This window comes from Oreochromis aureus, linkage group 7, assembly GCF_013358895.1.
Source record: "Oreochromis aureus strain Israel breed Guangdong linkage group 7, ZZ_aureus, whole genome shotgun sequence".
In the NCBI taxonomy this organism is placed as follows: Eukaryota; Metazoa; Chordata; class Actinopteri; order Cichliformes; family Cichlidae; genus Oreochromis; species Oreochromis aureus.
This window is the reverse complement of record NC_052948.1, coordinates 51764328-51785241: the sequence shown is the minus strand read 5'-3', so window position 1 is coordinate 51785241 and position 20914 is coordinate 51764328. Positions and strand designations below refer to the sequence as shown.

Genomic DNA, 20914 nt, shown 5'->3' with positions numbered 1-20914 from the left:
GTCATAATATGGCTCACATTTAAATCAGGTTACATATTGGGTGATAAAAATACTGTAAGAGTTAGTAACTATTAGTTTTGTGCCATATCATAAAACTGAGACTTAAAAGGTTTTGAAAAACAGTCCCTGCAACAATGTCTGTGAAACATTCTTGATGTTTTGGGCCATTTGTCAATGTGGGACCAAGATCCAACAAACCACAAACACTAAATTAACTAATAAATGCATTTGTTGGATTTGGAAAAGACAGTGCAGAAACTTTGATTTGCTGTGGACAATTCAAATCAAATAAGTTAAATCAAATGTGGCACCATGTGCTGGGTTTTATGCTGACCGCACATTCAGATCCATTGGTCATGTGTTCCTCTCATTGGTTTGTTGAAGTGGGTGGGAATTGTTTGGAAAAGGTGATGTCACATATTTCCCTGAATCAGTTTGATATAAAACAGCTATAATCAATATTTTTGCGATAAACAGATCAAACTCAGATATATGTATATATATTTTATGTGTGTGTGTGTTCTTCCATTGTGGAATGATTGTGTCCATTGTGGTCTTCTGCCACTGTTGTCCATTTACTTCTAGGATCAATGTGATGTGCCTTCAGAGATGCTCTTCTGCCATCTTTCTTATAAGCAGTGGTTAATTTTTTTATTACTGCTTTCCTGTCAGTTCAAATCAGTCTGGCCATTCTCCTCTGAACTCTGGCATCAACAAGACACTTTCACCCCAGAACTATTCCCCCCTCTCTCTCGCCCTCTCTTTTCTTTTTTCCCCTTTTTTGGACCATTTGCTAATCCCTAGAGATTGTTGTGTGGGAAAATCCCAGTAAATCAGCAGTTTGTGAAATACTCCTACCAGCCCATCAGACACCAACAACCATACCACATTCAAAGACACTTCGATTATGTTTTCTCATTCTGATGCTCAGTTTGAACCTCAGCAGATCGCCTTGAGCATGCTTACGTGCCCAAATGCACTGAGTTGCTGCCATGTGATTGGCTCACCAGATGTTCGTGTTAGGGCGCATAAGAGTAGGCGTACCTAATAAAGTGGACGAATATAGGAGTGTATGTATACTATAGTAGGATAGCATGGCATGACAAATGGCCTGGCGCAGGGCTGTCTGTAACTCGTGCATTATGATTTTCTCTCACTGAATTCCATTCAGCTGAGATCTTCCACTTCACAAGTTTTTCCACTGGACAAAACGATGTTGCTCTGACATGAGACTTTTTGTTTTTGTTTTTTGCATATGCTTTTCTGTGCTGTTACATGTGCTGTTATCCAGCAGCAGCCTTTTTGGTTTGTTTTTTTGTGCACATCTTAGGAAGAAAACTCTAATTGCTTTACAGAAACCACATGGCTTTGAATACTAGCCTAAAGTAGAAAAACTCCCTTTTTTTGTTTTTTTTTCTGCAATTGCTGCAGCTCAGCAGCTCGGACTTTGCAGAGATACTTTTTTTTCTTTCCTTGCTGTCTCGGCTGAGGAATTAAGTGTAATCTGAGTCAATATTTATGCATTAATCACCCTGCTGGAATTCCGAGGCGGCTGCACATTCAAACGTGCTCTCGAGTGAACTCATGAATGTCCGTGCTGCTTTCAGGCTTGGACTCCTGGTTCCAGCAGGAGTTTCTTGCTTGCCTTAGTTGATAACGAACAGCACGATCCCTCCAAAATACAGTGGAGATTTTTTTTTTTTAAAGAAATAATAACAATAAAAAAAGGACCCGACAACTTTAACAGCGGGGTAGGAAGAGAGAAAGAGAGAGAGGGAGAGAGAGAGAGAGAGAGAGAGAGAGGAAAGAAAAAAAATAATAACGTCTGGCAACAGTCGATATTAAAAACATGCAGAGGGAGACAAGCTCGGGGCCTTCCAGAGTCAGGAAAAAGACTTCGGAGAGCTGCAGACGGGAGATGGGTATGGCATTTGTATTTTCCCCCTGCCCAATGATTTGTATATGAAAACATAGCGCTTTTATTCTCCCCCCTTCTGGGCTCTGCTTCTGAGTGATCAGCTGATGAAGAGACTAGCAGCTCGCCGCTATGCTGGCTTGCTAATTCTCTCCCCCACAGCTGCAGCCGATCCCGATAGCCAGCCTGCAGATTGCAGTCAGGTAAATATCCTCCTCCATGTCTTTTCTTCACAGGCTCAGGATTCAGCCAGGGTACATCGCATGGGAAGAGAGGAAGAGATGGATAAAATGTGTGTGTGTGTGCTTGTGTGTGTGTGTGTGTGTGTGTGCGCGCACGCCAAGGAAAGAGAGAGAGTGTATGCGTGTGTGCGCGCGCGTGAGTAAGAGGCAGGGAGAGAGAGTGTGTAGGTGTGTGTTGTAACAGATGAGAGGGAATCTTTGCCAGATTAGTCAGGGAAGAGGCAGGCTTGTTAGGAGATAGCACAGGCATGGAGCATCACATGCACACTCTGACACCCTTCCACTCCACATGCACAGTCAATCAGGCAGCTCTCAGCTGTGTTATACATCTTTGAGGATTACCCTCTATCCCTCCAGTATTCTGCTGGAACGATTGCTTCCCCTTAGAGGGAGTAGCGGGGCTTTTCAAAGCCTACATTTGAGCCCCGAACAATGATGAGCAGGATTTCTATTGTTGTCTCTAGTGCTGTTGTCTCCTCTAAGTCAGCTTTCTGCTATGTCTTTTTTATGGTTGCAAGTGCAGGCATGTATCATCAGTCCTGTTTTTTTTGGGGGGGGGGGGCTCAAATTGTTATTGTTATTGTTTTTCCATTTCTTCTAATTCTGCATGGCATCATTCACTGCTTCTCGGATCAGTGTGTGTTAAATATCTCAAGTTTGCGTCCTTGAGAGATCAGCAGGCGTGCTTTATTATATGATGTGAAGGCTGATGTGTGTACTGTATGATCCTGTATTATTGATGCATCAATATTCTGTTCAGATTGGACAGCATGCCTTCTCTGCCCCCCCCCTCCCTCCAGCTGCTGCTGCTGCTGCTGCAAGAGCTGCTTGTGCTGCATGCACACACACACTCTTGTTTCTGGCCTCTAATTGCCTTTGTGGAAAACACAGTGGTCGCTGCATATTCGAAAAGGAGCGGATGAAACGGTTGAACATAACTCGGGATGCAGCATGCACCCTTGTCAAACACCACACACCTAAAATAATGATTCCGGCTCTCTTTTTTTCTCTCTCTCTTGCATGCACGAGGCTGAGTGCAAAGAAGCAAAATATAGATTCATATTTATTGCACAATAGCATTTTTAGACTCTGTGCTTTGACAGAAAAGGGCTTCTTCGAATCCATTGCGACTCGTCGTGCATTAAAAAATAAGCATCCCCTCGATAATCATCTCACATCAAAGCCCACAGATCAAATAATCTGTCCTAAATTTGCAGAGACGGCACTGGGTTGCTTCAGCCCATGTAAATTCAGATGCTATTGTAATAAATAAATGAGTCCTGATTCATTTGAATACAAAACCATGCTCTGTAATTGCGAATGCCTGAATTCCAGCTGCTAATTAGATGGAGACTTAGAGTGCTTTAATTTGGAGGTTTTAAATTTAGAATCTGTAGTTTGTCGTCTTAAGCGCTTCAGGTTTGTGTCTGGGAAAAACACGTACTGCGCGTTTTCCCGAGAGCTGTGACATGAAAATCAAAGAGGCCAAGTTAGAATAAACAGAAAATAGAAGTTTTGAAATGAACTCTTTCCTCCCATCCTCTAGCAAATATTCTTTCTCATCATCACAGTCTTTGTGTTGCTGAAGTAGGAACTAAACAAAAAAAAATACATGTGCATTTACAAGATTTCCCCACCCACAGCTCGAGGCAAGAGAGAACGGTTCTCTAGAGGACATGGAGGAGGACATCAGTCTGAAGAAGCGTAAAGGTGATCATCAAGCAGTGAAAGACCTGAAGGCTGGGCAAGAAACTGGCGAGAAAGTCAAAAGGAAGCGAGGGCGCCCACCAGCTGAGAAACTCCCTCCAAATCCGCCTGAACTCACCAGAACACTGAACACACTGGTGGATATGGTCATGAACTACAAAGATGGGTGAGGGATGTGAAAGACGTTTGGGCTGTGTCAAAAAATTCACTATTTTTAGACCTCTTTTTAATTAAAAAAAAAAAGAATATAATGTTTTATTTGATAATATTAAACTTTTGATGAGCATGATCTCATTCATACTGATTGATTTTAGTTGTTTTTCCATGTAATCTATATTCATTATGTATAAATTTAAATATTTCAAGCTTGTTTGTTTTTATTTTGGCTATTATGGCTTATACGGCATCAGTGTGGTACGACATGGCGGTGATCAGCTTGGGGCACTGCTGAGGTGCGACTGAAGCCCGGGTAGCTTTGACAGCAGGGTTTAGCCTGTATTTTGGGGTTAGGTGGTTCTCATCTTCTGTTTGACAAAACCTCATGTATTCTACGAGCAATTGGGAAATAGATTTGGGCCTTTGCTGCCAAGTCCTCCTGGAAAAGGAAAACCAGATCCCCATCAAGCTTATGAGTAGATGGAAGCATGAAGTGGTGTAAAAATCTCCTGGTAGACACCTGTGTTGACTTTAGTCTTGATAAAATACAGCAGACAGACTGCAAACTTTGCACTGGACACCTTGGATTCAGTGGCTTTTCACTCTTCCTCCAGACTCTAGGGCCTCAATTTCCAAATGAAATGCAGCATTTACTTTCATCTGAAAAGATGACCTTGGCCAATGAGAAACAGCCCAGTTCTTTTTCTCCTTAGCCCAGGTAAGATGTTTGTGATGCTGTATCTGGTTCAGCAGTGGGCCGATGTCAAGAATGCAACAGTTGTAGCCCCTTTCCTGAAGAAAGTCTTTGCATAGTGGCTCTGATTCTCTTTGTGAAGCTCTCCCAAGTTCTTGTATAAACTTTTCCATTAATATACTTTAGTACAGCACTTTGTATATAGCAACCCCTTTTCACAAGCCATAGGTAAGCCACAGATCTTCTGTGGCTTACCTACCTTGTGGAGGGTGTTGATGATTGCCCTCTGACAGCTGTGAAGTCAGCAATCCTTCCTGTGACTGTGGCATTATGTACTGAACTCAAATGAGACATACACACTGTTTAAACTCTAAGAAAAAGATTCTGTTAATCTAAAGTACTGGATTTCTGATTTTTGTGAGCTATAAGCCATGATCATCAAAATGAAAACAAAAAAGGCTTCAAATATTTCACTTGTAGATTCTAAAATTACATTTTTTGAGATGGTCTCGTAGTTATAGTAATTCCTACAAAACTCTACACCTGATCACAGCTTAAAGGGGACCTGTTATACCCTATTAGACAAAATTTTATATAATGAAGTCAGCATATGTGTAAGTAATCCCAAAAGCCAAAGCTCAGGTTTCACTATAAGCACACTCAGAGTTTCCGGCTCTTTGTGTTTGTATGGTGTCAAAGCGAGGGGATATCCCTGATGCAGTCATCTCAGGCACTCAGCTCTGATCGTAGGCCCAGTGGCCCCCACCCACCTGCTGTTCAAACCTTCTGTTTGTGAGGAACAGCCAGCCAGCACAAAGCTGGTTCAAAGAAAGCGGCCAAAATAGTTTGGTTCATACAGTGAATAAACTGTGGTACTGCACCAGGGTCTAGGATGATGGCACAAGCTACTATAGTTGAATTCAAGACTAAAAATACGGAATTAGAAATGACCGTAGTAGGTCCCCTTTAAAGCTGATTGATTAAGGGATTCTTTTGATATTATGATTATTATTAAAAGTATTATTTTTAAGTAAATTGGTCTATCCAGGGACAACAGCACTGTAGTGCAATGGTTAGTTCTGTTGCCTCAGCAGGAAGCCAGCAAGGCCTTTTTGTATGACGCATGATCTTTGCATTGCAGAAAATGGATGGATGGATGGATGGATGGATGGATGGATGGATGGATTGTGCAGTGGGATATTTTAACAAGAGAGTTTTTAGCCTAGCGACTCAGTAAGGAACCAGAACAGTAGCGGAGCTTTGAGCTAACACTTTCATTTCTCTCACCCCCTGCTGCTGGATTGAAGCAGAAGTCACAAATTTCAGCTTTAAACGTTTTGCTAGTCTAACCTAATACCTCAAAGGGCTTTCAGGGAAACCTGCCTTAAAAATCCCAGTGCAGCTACTCACTTTGTTGAGTTTTGAATGCTGAAGATTGAATCAATCAGCAGTTGATTTTGGGATTGTGCCCCCTTCATAATTTAGTCATGAAAAGACATTGTATGTAAGTCTGGACTGCAAGAAAACATTATCAGGAATAAGAAAACAAAATGTCTTACAGATATTGACAGAATAATTAAACATTTTTCCTATTGTCATAAGATTAAAAGAAACATTGTGTTTCTAGGTTGGGACGGCAGATCAGTAAAGGCTTTGTGCAGCTTCCCTCTAAGAAGGAAGTACCTGAGTACTACGAACTGATCCGAAAGCCTGTGGACTTCAGAAGGATCAGGGTATGTGTCACTGAATACCCTCACAACTCCGACACAATACAGATTTCACTGTTATCTTTTCTACAAAGATAAACTTGAATGAAAAGGGGGTGAACCATAATACATCAATGGCAAGTGGGAGTCTGTATTCAGTATTCAAAACCTTCATTCAGTAAACAGTGATTAAGAAGACTTAACTAGAGCTTAGGTATAGTATATAACACAAATATGTCAGTGTATTTTAAATACATATGGGTTGAACAGAGACAGCCTTAGTATTTCTACACTTAACAGAGTCCACAAAACTGTAGAACTTTTTTATTTATCGCCATTATAAGAGCTAAACGCTAGCATGTTTCTATCAAGCTAATGGTTTAGCATGTAGGTTTACCATGTTCCCCCCATCATCCTTACAGTCAGACTGTAGAAAAGACAACATGTGGTGTAAAATTGTTTTAAAAAAAATGTAATACACATATACAAAAAAACAACAAAGGCCAACTACACATTAAAGGTAAAGTCAGTTGATTTTTGAGGATTAGAAAAAATGAATGTTGTACACATAAATATACTAAACGCAAACACAAACATGCTCATTTATACCCAAAGTTGTTGCAATTACTTATTATCAACAGATTAGCGCCTCCAATAAGCTGACAATAAGTTGACTAAACAATAACAGCTGGTTATAAGCTAACCTTATGCCAGCTAATGTTAGGCTCGAATGCCCAAAAAATCACTTTGCCTCTGACAAACAGTGTGATATCATTCTTGCAGTGTAGGAGAATTCCAAGTCCAGCAATGTTACATCCACTTTTACTTACAATGGCTAACAGCAGCTAACAGAGGCTAACAACAGCAAAAACAGCAGCACTTAGCGACAGAAAAGTTCAGGATATTCTCAACAACTCACCTCAGTATTGCCGTCATTGTACAGAAGTTAGCTTAATTGAGTCATATCGTACTCCTTTTGTAAAGCTTTACACCCTCCTCCAAATTTAACAGACATGGACACATACTGACAGTTGAGGTCAGTGAGTGTAGGGTGTAGGCTGACACCCTACACTCAGTACAGATGGCGACCAGACTTGTTTGTCCTACAACAGCCACCATAGCTAGATTTATGCACTTGGGAGCAGCAAGAAAACACAATTCAGTTGACCGCAATGTGTAATCTACTGACACCTAGTGGCGAGATTTTAAACACTGCACCAACTCCAGAATATCACTTTGCCAGCCAAAGTGTAGTTTCAGCACCAAACTTCCCATAAAGTCACAACCTGTTGTGTCTACACTCTGGCTTTGCTGCAAAAAGATTAACAGTAATCATGTGACATGTGACTGTGCTGGTAGCTATTTTGTTACCTTCTCCGTTTGTTTGCGCACTTAATGCTAAGATGACTGACAAGTCTAGTTTCTTATTTAGTGTACAGACTTGAAGTGAGTGAGTTTTTTTCTCATTTAATTCTCAGCAAAAAACTAAATGTGTGTTTTAGAAAAGTTCAGGAGACATTCAAGTATCTTTGTATTTTTGTCCTTTTTAAAAAAATTAAATAATGAACCAAATCAGTTTATAGTTTTATTGTTGTTGTTATTTGTCTGTTTTTATTACTGTATTTTATTACTGTTTCATAGGAACGTGTTCGCAATCACAAGTACAGAAGTGTGGGAGATCTGGAGAAGGACATTTTCCTTCTGTGTCACAATGCTCAGACTTATAATCTGGAGGGATCTCAGGTGAAGGGATCTCGGGAGGAATTCTTTCATTCACAAGCAGCAAAATACTTTTTCACAGTCTCCACGGTTCCTGTTATAAAAACTCTGATCGCGTGTGTATGTGTGTGTGTGTCTGTGTTTGTGTGTGTTAATCACTGCAGATCTATGAGGATTCTATTGTCATTAAGTCTGTTTTTGAGAGTGCGAGACAGAGAATCGTCACAGATGAAGAACAGAAAGAGACGGTTAGCGCCAGTCACAGCAATAATGGCGGTGGAGCTGAAGACCAGTTTGTTCCATCAGCAGGTGAGGGCTGTGTTTTAATAACTAGGGTGAATGGAAAAAAAGGAGTAACATTTTTGTTTGTCTGCAGTAGTGTTTTGCATTAGGCTTATCATATATTTCTTTCTCTTTTTATAACCAGTGAAACCATTACCAGTTCAGATCAAGAAGGGGGCTAAGGAGCAGAGAAGCAGAAATACTATGGCCAAGAGGGTTCACAGTGATTTAGACAGCGATGAGGATCTAGAGGATAACACCACAAAAGATGAAGGTTGAACTAAAAGACCCTGCTCTTTTTGTATTCTTGTCCATGTCTATTCTCTGCCACATCCCTTTTCATTGGTTTCTTTATGTTGTTTTTTTTAATTAAAAGAAAGCTCTTTGAAAATAACCGTGAAAGGACTCCTCAATGTGAAGCACTTATAAAACAGTGCTTTTTTTAGATGACTCACATCACTCAAACACATCTTGCTGCACAGTGCTGTTCTTCTCATTTAGCTGGTCTTTTATAAGAATTATGATTTACGTTTTATCTGCTTTAGTCCCTGTGATAGCTTCTGCAGATATAATGTAAAGCACCAGTTTCATTGACTGTTTTTAATCAATATATTTGATTGTATGAAATGCCTTCATATGTCTTTGGAGCATGATATGTATCTCTGTCCTGAAGCTGGCTCCTCCAGAGGAAAACCTGCTGACGATGATGTGTTCAGGGCCAGGGCATTGAAGCACACAGGAAGGTCTGTTTAATGAATCGGAGATGAGCAAATTAAATTTGTTTAAAGTCTCTGAATGTGATTTTTAGAGTGGATACAAGTAAAAAGACATGTGACAAATACTGGTAGTATGCCTTTTGTCTGTTTCTGATACTTGATGGAATAAGTTTGGATCTAACCAAGGGTACTTAAGTCAAACATTTGTATCCCTTGTGCTACAGTATATTCACATATTGTACAGTTTGTGTGAAAAATAACAAAATTTCTTTTCCTCATTTACTCTCCGACTATTTGGGGAGGATGGAAGACATCATTGTTAAGACAATCCCTCAAAAACCTGTATCACTTAAACACTTGCAAAATAAATTTTACCAAAAAGTCCCACTGGTTGGTATCGATTATTTTTAACCCGGCAAGCAGAACAAGATGGAATCCTTTTAAATGTTTATGTATTTGAACTGTGTATAAAGAATCTGCCAACAGATGGTGCAAGAGAACTGTTTGTCTCGATCTCTGTCTATACAGAGACAGAGGGAGACAGAATTCCTTAAAATATCACATTGTACAATATCATGTAGCAATTTAAACAGTATAAGAAATAAATGCAAAGAAATGTGATATATGCTAAGTTTATATTTACATGTAGTGCACTTTAATGTTATTATTATAGCCCCAAAGGTGCTTTATATTATTAGGTAAAGAGCATACAATAGCATACAGTAATACAGAGAAAACCCTAAAAATCAAACATTCCCATGTGAGCAAGTACTTGGCGACAGCTGGAAGGAAAAACTCTCTTTTAACAGGAAGAAACCTCTGGCAGGTCCAGGCTTTGGGAGGGGAAGCCATCTGCTGCAAATGAGAGGAAGAAGGCACACATGACAGGGATTTCTGTCCAAAGAGAAATTAGGTAAAGATGTAGCCACAGTTTACACTCACAGCAGCTATAATGTAAAAAAGAAAACAAATATCACACTGATATTGCACTTTTTCATCAAGAGTTTCTTTAAAATTGTGAGATGGACAGTGGGTTTATGACTGGCATGCACAAATTGCACAAGCTCTTAGCTCTCTTGCCATATGTGCTCATGGAACCAGTTATAGCTGACTGTAAATTGTGATCAACAGCTCTAACATGTGCTTCAGTCATGTTCTCCAGTGTTACAGCAGTTACATATGGGCCCATCTGTGGCAGTGTCACAGCCTATCTGTGCCCACCCAGTCGCCCATCTAGAAGAGGTTCAATTCATGTTATTTAGAAAAGATAAACAGCAAACAAACATAAATAGCATAGAAGCCTTCACTGATTTATATGTTGAAATTTAAAATGAAAGCCAGTTTGAACTACATTGTTGTGTTCCGTTAATTAACTTAAAGCTACTGAAAGACTTTCAAGGCTTTAGACACAAAGCTGGGAGCTCTCATGCAGAAAGTTAGATCAATGCATGCTCATATCAGTTGAATAAACAAAAAAAAATTAAAGTTAAACAACTATCACTACTCACTAAGCTCAATGATCAACTCCATATGTTTTCATGTAACCCATAAACAAACAGAAAACAAAAAGCAGTGCTTTTCTGTGTCGTATTACATTCATCTGTCTCTTCATCTTCTGCCTGTAGTTTCAATCACACAAATCATTTTTTTCTCTAATTCTTTCATATTAATTTAAGCAGATTAAGGTTCTTTAAAGATCAGGCTTCATCTCTTTAGCTTGTAAGATGTTCTGCTTTCTTTGCCAACCACCACTTTACATTACCAGCACTGTTTTGCACTGTGAAGCAAAAAAGGAAGTTTTAGGTTTATATGAATCACTGGAATTCAATCATACGCCCTTAAAATTAACAAAACAGCCAACATGGAAATGCCAAAAGTGCAGTTCCACTAATTACCACTTCATGCTGTTTAATAAAGTGAGTCAATCCTCATTTCTTTAGCTTATTTCTTTTACCCCCAGACATTTGTCTGGTGTTAGTTGACAAGTTAGCGCTCCAACATATCACTGAAGGCTTCACGTCAGCAGTCCCCAAACCAATGGGTTCCATCACACAAATATATCTACATATATAGTGTGTAGTGTCCATCGAGCTCGTTTGGTAAAAGCTACAAAAAGTTAATGTTTCCTAGGTGAAATAATTTGCTCTTCAACATTTAATAAATTGGAAGGTGTCAGAAGTACAAAGCTTTTTACAGGTACTTACAGATTAACAACATCCTCAGAGCAGCTAAAAGGTGTAGGCTCTTACAATAAATAGCTCTGGGAACAAAATGGCACATAGGACTATATCTTTGTGATGAAAACCTCACAGAAAATGACACATAAACCTAATGGAAGTGCAAGGATGGAGATATTGCTGAAGGTAGCTGCACTAATGGTTTTTTCAAATTAGCGCAGCTCCAGAAGGTGATTTTAATCTGTTGAGAAGACAATCTGTTTTTTTTTTTCTTTCCCCACAGGACACAGATTTAACAGATAGTGCGATCCACATTTATCATAGCTTTCACTAATCACCTGTTATATAAGTTAACTGCATTTAAGATCATTGTGCTCACCGTAAAAAAAAAAGTTCTGTCAACATCAGCGCCTTTAAAATGAAGTTGGATCATTTTGAAATTCTCGTCATTTGCGTGACACATTTTGTTTTGGTTTTTTTTTCTGCCTCATAAAGTTTGAACACTGTCAGAATGCTGACAGGTGGATTTTAAACATACCATATAAAAATATCTGCTGCCAACTTTCACAGTATATAGAAAATGAAATCATTCATCTAACACAGCTGCTGTTTCAAGGAAAAATGTGATATTACTGCACACAGCAGCGCGAACAGTAACGATCTGAATGTAAACGTCAGTAGCGCCTTTATTGTTTTTCCTCTGCTGATGGCGCAGTTCTCTGGTTCACAGAGTACAAATAGTAACTTTAAATTTGTGATCTCAGCTTAACTTGGTATTGTTTTAGCATTAACCTGTACAAAAACATGTCTGCCATTAACAGCAATCCCACTCAGTGTAGCATATTATTCTTAAATAACATAACAAATGGAAATGGGAGACTGAAAATTTTTGAGAGTCTATACCAAATTGCTTTTGTTACTTGATCCTTTTAAGGAAATCAGTGCAATCAGGAAGTTTCTATAGCTTTAGATGAGACCTCCTCACTTCTCCACTCACCTGAAGTAAACTGCTCCAGCTTTTTTCTTTCAGCTTTGACGAGTGTTTGATCCTGCTGATAGTTTTCTTCTCTGTTAGTCTTTTACATGTTTTGAGTCATTACCATTCTACAGGAGCCATGACCTCAGACGGGAATGAACTCTCCAACACTACCAGAATTTTTCATCCCTGAATGCCTTGATAATTTTCTAATATAGTTGTGCTTTTCAGCAATTCAAGGCATACAAAGCAACCCCAGAACACAATTAAATGTCCACTGTGTTTCACAGTGAGGATGTTTCCTTTTGCAGCTTTATTTAAATGATCTGAATTTAAAGTAGGCATGACTAAAACTAGACTAAACTGAAAATATAGTTTTTATTGAACTTGATAAGAGGACACTCTGCAAGAAGCATTGTGACTTGACAACATTTTAGCAAACTTTAGTTATTCTTACCATAAAATTCAAATTCTGAAGTACAGTATAATATTGTAAGAATTGCACATCCCCTTCACAGACCTCAATGATAGTAATTATTATATAATGATTTAACATACTTGAAAGACCTTTTCCAAGGTCCACTTGTTATTGAACACTGCAATTTATTATACGTGCGGTATTCATCAACCTGCAGTCTTTTCACCTGCTGTCTAAAAAGAGGACTCACTGGCTTTTTATTGGACTTTTCAAGGTAAGACTTTATCTGTTATTCTAGTCGTGTGTGCCTGGCTGTAAAGCAGGTATTTATTCGCATCTGTCATTTCAAATTCCACATGTACAATATTTGTGGTATGAGAAACTTGCTAAAAAAAGGTTTTATATTTCTTTTAAGTCCTCTTTAAGTTTGCCAGCTGGTGCATATGTGCAGTTGGTGCATTGTAATGTAAATTATCTTTGGACAAATCCCTGCAGTCACAAAAATTAGCAGGTAAACAACTGTAGGGACCCACACAGTTACCATTTGATCATGAAATTTATGAAATGGAAGTGGAAGTATTGAAGTGTTCACTTTAATCAAGACTTTAAACAATATTCTGTGGGGAAGCCACTGGTCTTTGAATTATTATAAATGTTACTAGAGACACATATCATATCACAACATCACTGCAAAACCTGCTCAGGAAACCACCCACTCTCTTAGCCTGTATAAAGAATATTGAATTCATATGTAAAATGAGAATTTTGATATTAAATTGCAGCAACATTGCGCGTGCGCTAAAGGAATTCAAGGAACTTCCAAACTGTAAAAAGGGTCTATAAAATCAGGGCAAATCAGAGGAGCAGTCCTGGTCTGCTGGCTTCCAGACAATGTCACCTGGTAGTGTTAAAGATTTTCCATTAATCCCTTTCTCACAGTAGTTCTTATTGGCAGAAGAAGCAATACAATAGTTATTCAGCCGCTTCCACATAATCATCATTAAAGCCATTATACTCTTAGTGTTTATTGACTGGTATGGATTACATTATTGTTTACTGCCTAGCGGTTGAAATGAAATTCATGTAAGGTAAATGTGTGGGTGGCACCTTATGATTTTTGCCATTACCAAAATGAAAGTATAGATGAACAGTCTTAGTCATAAACATTATCTATATGGAGAGAAAGCAGAAAGTAGCTAATTGTTGTGGCGATGTTTTTTTTGTTCTTCTTCTTTATTAAATCTTTTTTGAACTCTTTTTAAAATAAGACGCAACAGTGAATGATATAAATAATATATTGAGTTTAAACTTATGAAGCCATTAAAATATACTTAAGGACAAATATTTTATGACAAGGGGCAACACTGTAAACCAGCAAGCAACAAGCAGATCTAAATTAAAGTGACATGAGTGTGACTGGTGGATTACCTGTCTTCATTTCTATATAAATACAATTGAATTGAATTGAATTGACTGTGCAGTACACCATATTTAAAAAATTGGCAGGTATAATCCAAAATGAAAAAAAAATCTGTTTTATTTATATCGTATGTATGAATGCATTTGTTTCATTGTTTCCTTATTTATTTAGTTATTTATATGAAAACACTAATATGTAAGTTCCACTTTCAGACTGTAACAATATGCAGAACAATATTTCACATTTCATTACATTCACGTTGAGGTTATAGAGGAACAAGGGTAAAATCCTATATCTGTACACAAGCTTAGCATTCATCAAAAAGAAGATTAGACAGACAAGCCTGCCCATGATGAGTTATGTTTTACACACAGCATATCAATGATGTATTTTCCCAGTTTAACCACTGAAAGCAGTTTTATAACCATCCTACAAAACACATTTATAACCTACAAAACACCATTTATGTTTAAAGAGCACATTTTTTTACATTACGGATGTTGTGCACACCAATCAGACAGTGTGCACAGTTACCAGCATACACAGAAGAGACCATAAATAACATGTGTCAAATATGTGAAAATCATTTTTTAACATTTGTATAAAGTGTATAGAGTTAGAATGTGAACAAAAACAGAATTGAAGATACTGCACTTGTTCTCCTTCTTTATTAAATTGTAAAACTAAAAATTCTTTTCAGATTTCCTCTCATATCTTAAATGCTTGTTTCTTCATTCGGGCTGCACACAATTTTCTGGTGGAGTGGGAGCTCTTTGTGGAACTACTTGTGAAAGGCGTCTTTGTTTTTTCAGTTAAAAATGCCATGTCTGCCCATGACCCAACATCTGAGAAATATTTGCACAGCACCTGAAGATAGTTTCTTATGCTAGTAGTGTACTGCCATCCAGATGTGATCAAACTATATCCACACCAAATGTTGATGAGGCAAAAAATCTGTGTTAACAATAGCACGAAACAATAGCAGGGCCTGCTGTTACTCACTGTTGACTGATTTCTTTGTGTGCCTCTGCTGTGAAGGTGCACCATTTGTTTTCCTTTTGTACTTCTGGCAAAGTAACTGTGGGGGCATTTTGCTACAGTGCCTGCTGTAACCATGGCGATTTTAAGGATGGCAGCATTAATTATGGAGAACCAATTAAGATTTTTTCATTCTCTTTTTTTCAAGTCATGAATAATATGAGGGATCTATTACAGTGCTAGATGCTCATATTAAACAAGGTTTGAAATAATGATGTCTGCATATGTATAAGGAATCCCTGAGAACCAAAGGCTTGGGTCTCATATGCCTCTAAACACTCAGCTGCACTTACTTTCTTTTAAACTCTTGAATCTTTTTAATGTCACAAAGATGTTCTTTAATATGATTATAATAAGCCTCACTTATCCATTGTTCAACTCTTTTGTTTTCAAGTGGTAGCCACTTAGAAAAAAGCTGGTTTAAAGGTAGAGGAGATTAAAAAAAAAAAAGATTATTCTCTCTCCATTTAACTTCAGCCCTTCTTTGTTCATGAACAAAGAGGCCAAACCAAGGCCAAGTAAAGGATAAATAAGAATTAATACTCTCTACTCTAAGGATGATTCATGCCCTCCCACACTCATCTATGGCCACGAGTTACTAATAATAACCAAAATAATGAGATTGAAGCAGACATTAGCTTTCAAGCGGCAGATTTTAGCTTTCCCAGACAAAATGCTGAGCTCTCCTTTAGAGACATGTTGAGGACCTTGGTCATTTGGGAGGGACTCAGAGTAGTGCTGGTACTCTTCCACATTGGAAGAAGTCAGCTGAGGTGGTCATGGCAGCTGTATAGGATGCCTCCTGGACAACTATCCAACTGGGAGAAGCCCCCATGGTAGACCCAGAACCCAGCGGAGAGAATATGTCTCTCAGCTGACTTGAGAAAGCCTCAATAACCCAGCCACCAGAAGAGCCAGAGGAGGTGGCTGAGGAAAATTGAGCATCTGCTTAGACTGCTACCCCTACATCCCAGACCATGGATGGATGGATGGATGAACTCTCTACTGCAGTTGTCCAAGAACAAAAATAACAAGCAGGAAGCAGGAATCATAGGTGCTCTTGAAATGTTGTAGAGAAGTTTTCAGTCGTTTTAAAGTCTCTGCTTATATCATACTTTGCCATATACACCATAACACCATAAGACATATTTAGATTTACAAGGAATGAAAGTAGTCTATTCATCGACAACAAATTAAAGAAACCTCTTTGTTTGTGAAACGGAGCAGTCACTGCACATTGTCAAAGTCTGCCTAAATCTTGGACACCCTTTTCAGGTCCTCCATGATCACATCTTGTTCTTTGATGTCATTTTTACCAGACAAGCACTCTTCCTCCTGACTTGAGCTCTTCCTATCTCCCACTAACCCCGATCCAACTCCAGAGCCTGATCTGCTGGGGGCGACAGGCCGAAGGGGGACCACAGCATTCCCTCTGATCCGATGGGAGTAAGTCCTCTGCCGCAGAATCTCAGCAGAGCACAGCTGGAATTTGAATGCTGCCTGGAAGCCTCTGCGGAAGTTCTCATTGAAGAATCCGTAGATGATGGGGTTGATGCTGCTGTTTGAGAAAGCCAGCCAATGAGCTAAAGGATACATGTAAATATTAATGACACGATACTGATGCTGTGTTAGGCTGATGTAGTCGCTCAGCATCATCAGGGTCCACAGAGGCAGCCAGGATAAGATGAAGAGCAGAGCCACAACGAGCAGCATCATAATGACTCGCTTCTTCTTCCTTGTGATTGTCTGGCGACCTTCCATGCTTGACTTGTTGTTGCCACTGCCTTCTAGAGACTCACTCCCACTGCCCCTAACAGGGGAGATAGTGGTCTTGAAGAGTGTGTAACCAATGCGAGCGTACATGATTACAATGAGGCTAAGAGGAGCAAGGTAGATGTTAGCAAAGAGGACAGTAGTGTAGATTTTCCGCATTTCCTGATTGGGCCAATTTTCGCGACACCAGTAGAAGGGATGGGTGTCATTGTTGCTGCCGAGGACTATTCGCACCCTCTGCTCTTTTGTGACCTGGAGCATGATGCCTGAAGGACACATTATGGCCACAGCCAGGACCCAAATGATGACAATTATTAGTTTTGAGGTGGCGATGGTCAGCTTCTGCTTGAAAGGGTAGACAATGCAGCGGAACCTGATAGAAAAGGGGATTAAAGAAGATGTATAAAGGAAGTGAATCTTTCAGAGTAAAACACACAAGCGAACAGCGATCAGAAATTACAGAAATGCCAGCTCTTACCTATCAATAGCTATTGCCACCAGAGTAAACACAGATGCTGACACAGATATGCCTTGAACCATCCCACTTAGCTTACAAACTACCCGACCAAATGGCCAGCCTGCACAAAAGAAGACAAAAGAAGATAAATTCATTGATTTGATTATTTGAACCATCATTCGCACAATGACAATATCTTGCTTGTTTGTTTGTTTTTACCTTATAGTAGTTTTTATTATGATTAAATTGTCTTTATTGGTCTTCTTACTGCTAAAATTAACAACTTTGTTGACCTTTCTCTATTTTAACACAAAAAAAAAGTCACAAGTAAAAACATCCTGTAATGTGCTCCAATAACACTCTAGGGTAAAATTTTGAATTTCCATGTGTTTAAGTGTCTTTAAAATAGTTAAAGAGAGAACATGTTACCTGTTATGACGTTGTCCACCAGTGTGGTCGGCATGCAGAAGATGCCGACAAGCAGGTCACTGATGGCGAGGTTGAGAATAAACAGGTTGGTGACCGTGCGCATGTTTTTGCTGCGCAGCACAATGAAACACACCACCCCGTTGCCCACCATGCACACCAGGAAGATAAGCAGGTAGGACACAGTGAAGACTGCAGCAACTGAGGGCTTGTGGAGGTAGAAATCAACATAAGTGATGTTTTGGAAGGTCAAAGGATTTTTGTGCACTCCTGAGGAGTTGGAAATGGAGTTCAGGCCCTCCCATGAGGTCGTGTTTAGAACAAAATTCAGGGTCATGGTGATTTCTGGATGTAAGAGAGAGAGGAATAGAGTCAGGCAGTACTGTAATCTGTTAAGGGATTGGCCATTCAGGTGATGTTTTCCAACGGCTTTTCTAAACAAAGTCGACTAATCATGAGCCAGATCAACATGGTCCTCCCAATGGGATGGCAGTCCTGATTACCAGGAGAAGAAATCAATTGGTAATAACATAGAACAATAGGACCTCACCAGTAATCAATAAACCAATTCTTGGGTCAGTGATGATTCAGTGGATGCTCACACTGACTGATTAAAAGTCATCTGTTCTGGGAGCAGTGGGAATCACTACCTGCTGGCCTGTGGATTGTTAGCGCAGTTACTGTAAGACAGCAGTCTGGGAAGGTTACCCTTTATTGTTTTTTGGAAGTCTCCAAAGCTATCCTCATATTTCTCCCAAGACTTCAATGTTGAACTCAGTTACTCAGCTATTTTTAATAAACTGTTAATTCAAACTGTGTCTTTGTGTCATGGATTAAAAGTCTAATGTATAGGTATTTTAACCTCCCGAGGCCCCCTGAGGCCACCCTCTTATTGGAGCATCACATTTTGGCTTGTCTGCTCAACAAAGTATTTTCTATTTTGAAAAAACACTGTTTAAAGGTGATACTTACTTTTTAGACTTATCAGATCCAGCTCATCTCAAATTGCTAGGAGAAATTAAAAATGTATTCCAAGCAAGAGCTTGCATTTTAGGAGATTAATAGAAGACATCATTAGACATTGTAGGTTTTTTTTAATGTTTATAGAAAATAAATAACAAGAGATTGTTATGTTTAGATAAAGATAAATATCTATCACAATAAAAGCTCAGAAGCTGTTAAAAGTCGCTCGTTTGTGCTCATGTACATATTTAAAATGCAAAGATTTATTTTACACATTCAAAATTATTTCAATATTTTTTTAAAGATTTTTATAAACTGAAATAGCTGGGACTGAAAATCAGTTTATGCAGATCCATAATTGAACTACAACTCTGTTCCTGATAAATAAGCCAGAACTGATAAAAAGTAATATTCTGACAAAGACTTTCTCTCATTTTTACTTTTCTATAAGCCTACCAGATCACTTTGGTAGACCCTTGTGTTCTTACCTTAAACAGTTGATTTCTACTCCCCTTTTTCTGCCGCTACAGGTGGTTAAAATCCATTTGACAGAAATTTCACTCAGAGCAACAAGCTGCACACTGAGACCCCTTGCATCCCCTCAGTGCACCTGCACAGGCAGAGACTGTGCTAGCACTTATAAATGACGCAGACATGACTCGCTTGGGAGGGATAGATTGGGTGGTGCAGGGGCTGGGAGCAATACATGTCCCTGGGCGTTGTGTGAACTCATTCGAACAGATGTCACACTAATCAAGGACTCCTTGCAAGTGAGGGCCAACGGTGGCCATCTGAACAGACATCTGATTTTGGTTTTGGGTTTTTTTGCACATTAATCTGATAAACAACTGCTGATTAAAGTCGTTTTTATGTCTTGGATCAGCCTTGGATTTAACTAAGTCTGGCATTAGTCAAATCTTACTTTTTGCTACTCACCCTTCACACTCACATTGCATAACTGGAGAAAATGTGAAGTCTAAGTGATGAAAGTCTGTGCAACTGCATTAGATTTAACTGAAGTCAAAGTCAACTTTATTGTCAGTTCTGCAATAGGTGGACATACACAGAAGGAGGGGGGAAAAACACTGTAAAGAGAATTTATGATTAATGGGAAAATGTGCATTGAAGGTAACTAATAAGGGAAAATACATCAACTGTAGAGAAGCAAGGAAGAGGGATTTAAAAGTCGTCAGTATCTGATTAATGCAAGATCGAGAGATGAGGAAGAAAGTGTGTGAGGAATGATTGTGCAAAGCGATACCTGACCAGGGTGCAGAAAGTTTTTGTGCTTCGCGAGTGGAATTCTGAGTAGAAATCGAGATAGAAGGGAGGAAGCCAGCTAATGTTTTTGCCTTGCAAAATAGTTAATTACTGTGAGTGTTAGAAAAACACTTCAGGCATTACCTGCAGTTGCTTCAGGTTGTATAATTAACACGTTAAAATGATTATATCTCAAATCTCTATGGATTCTGACCACAGAAAGAAGTCAGAGGGGGGAAATTGTTATGGGCAGGCAGACTGGCTTCTTTTTTGCCTTTAGTTTTTGCTTTCTCAAAAGTCCACAGCCATAGTGTAGTTTACATGAAGTTGTTAAAATATCATAGTATGTCTTAGAATAGTGGCAAATTGTAAACCTTATGAAAAATGTGAGAATAATGGAACATATGCTTAATCCGACACAATACACCCCTTTGTCCTCGGGTGTAAACCCATGGAAGAAATGAGAGGGCAAGACAAACTTCTGTATAATCTCATCTAAAGATAATCTCATGGGAAAATATGGGATTATTTGAAAATCTTACTCAAATAAACATAAAGGACTAAAACATTTCGTATGTACAGTCAGAAGTTTACATACACTTGAATGACTGTCACGGTAATTTGGGGCTTTTAATGATTTCTCTGAACTGTTGTTTTTCCAGGGTGAAATGATTGTACAGCATACATTTTAAGCATAGGTTTTCATTTATTTGGGATTTTGTTATAATCCACACAAGGTCAAAAGTCAAAGTGTACTTACAGAGTCAAATCTTAGCAAGGTGCACCTCAACCTGATGGTTTTGGTAGCCATCAACAATAATTATGGTTGGATATTTGATTTTTGGGGGCAAAACTGATTGGTTTCCTGA

General features: G+C 38.9%; 2 protein-coding genes across 2 annotated transcripts; one reads left to right on the top strand and one right to left on the bottom strand.

The window, feature by feature from the left end:
* Nucleotides 1-1051: 1051 nt before the first annotated feature.
* On the top strand, nucleotides 1052-9513 carry LOC116316154 (probable global transcription activator SNF2L2). Its single transcript, XM_031734660.2, has 6 exons — nucleotides 1052-2118; nucleotides 3801-4030; nucleotides 6342-6447; nucleotides 8062-8163; nucleotides 8304-8448; nucleotides 8567-9513. Exons 1-6 carry the CDS (start codon nucleotides 2023-2025, stop codon nucleotides 8698-8700), a joined length of 813 nt encoding a protein of 270 aa, XP_031590520.1. The 5' UTR covers nucleotides 1052-2022; the 3' UTR covers nucleotides 8701-9513.
* A 6904-nt stretch (nucleotides 9514-16417) lies between these two features.
* On the bottom strand, nucleotides 16418-18159 carry LOC116316175 (neuropeptide FF receptor 2-like). The gene is made up of 3 exons (XM_031734682.1): nucleotides 17826-18159; nucleotides 17418-17517; nucleotides 16418-17312 (listed from the first exon to the last, which is right to left on the bottom strand). Exons 1-3 carry the CDS (start codon nucleotides 18157-18159, stop codon nucleotides 16418-16420), a joined length of 1329 nt encoding a protein of 442 aa, XP_031590542.1.
* Between the last annotated feature and the right edge of the window lie 2755 nt (nucleotides 18160-20914).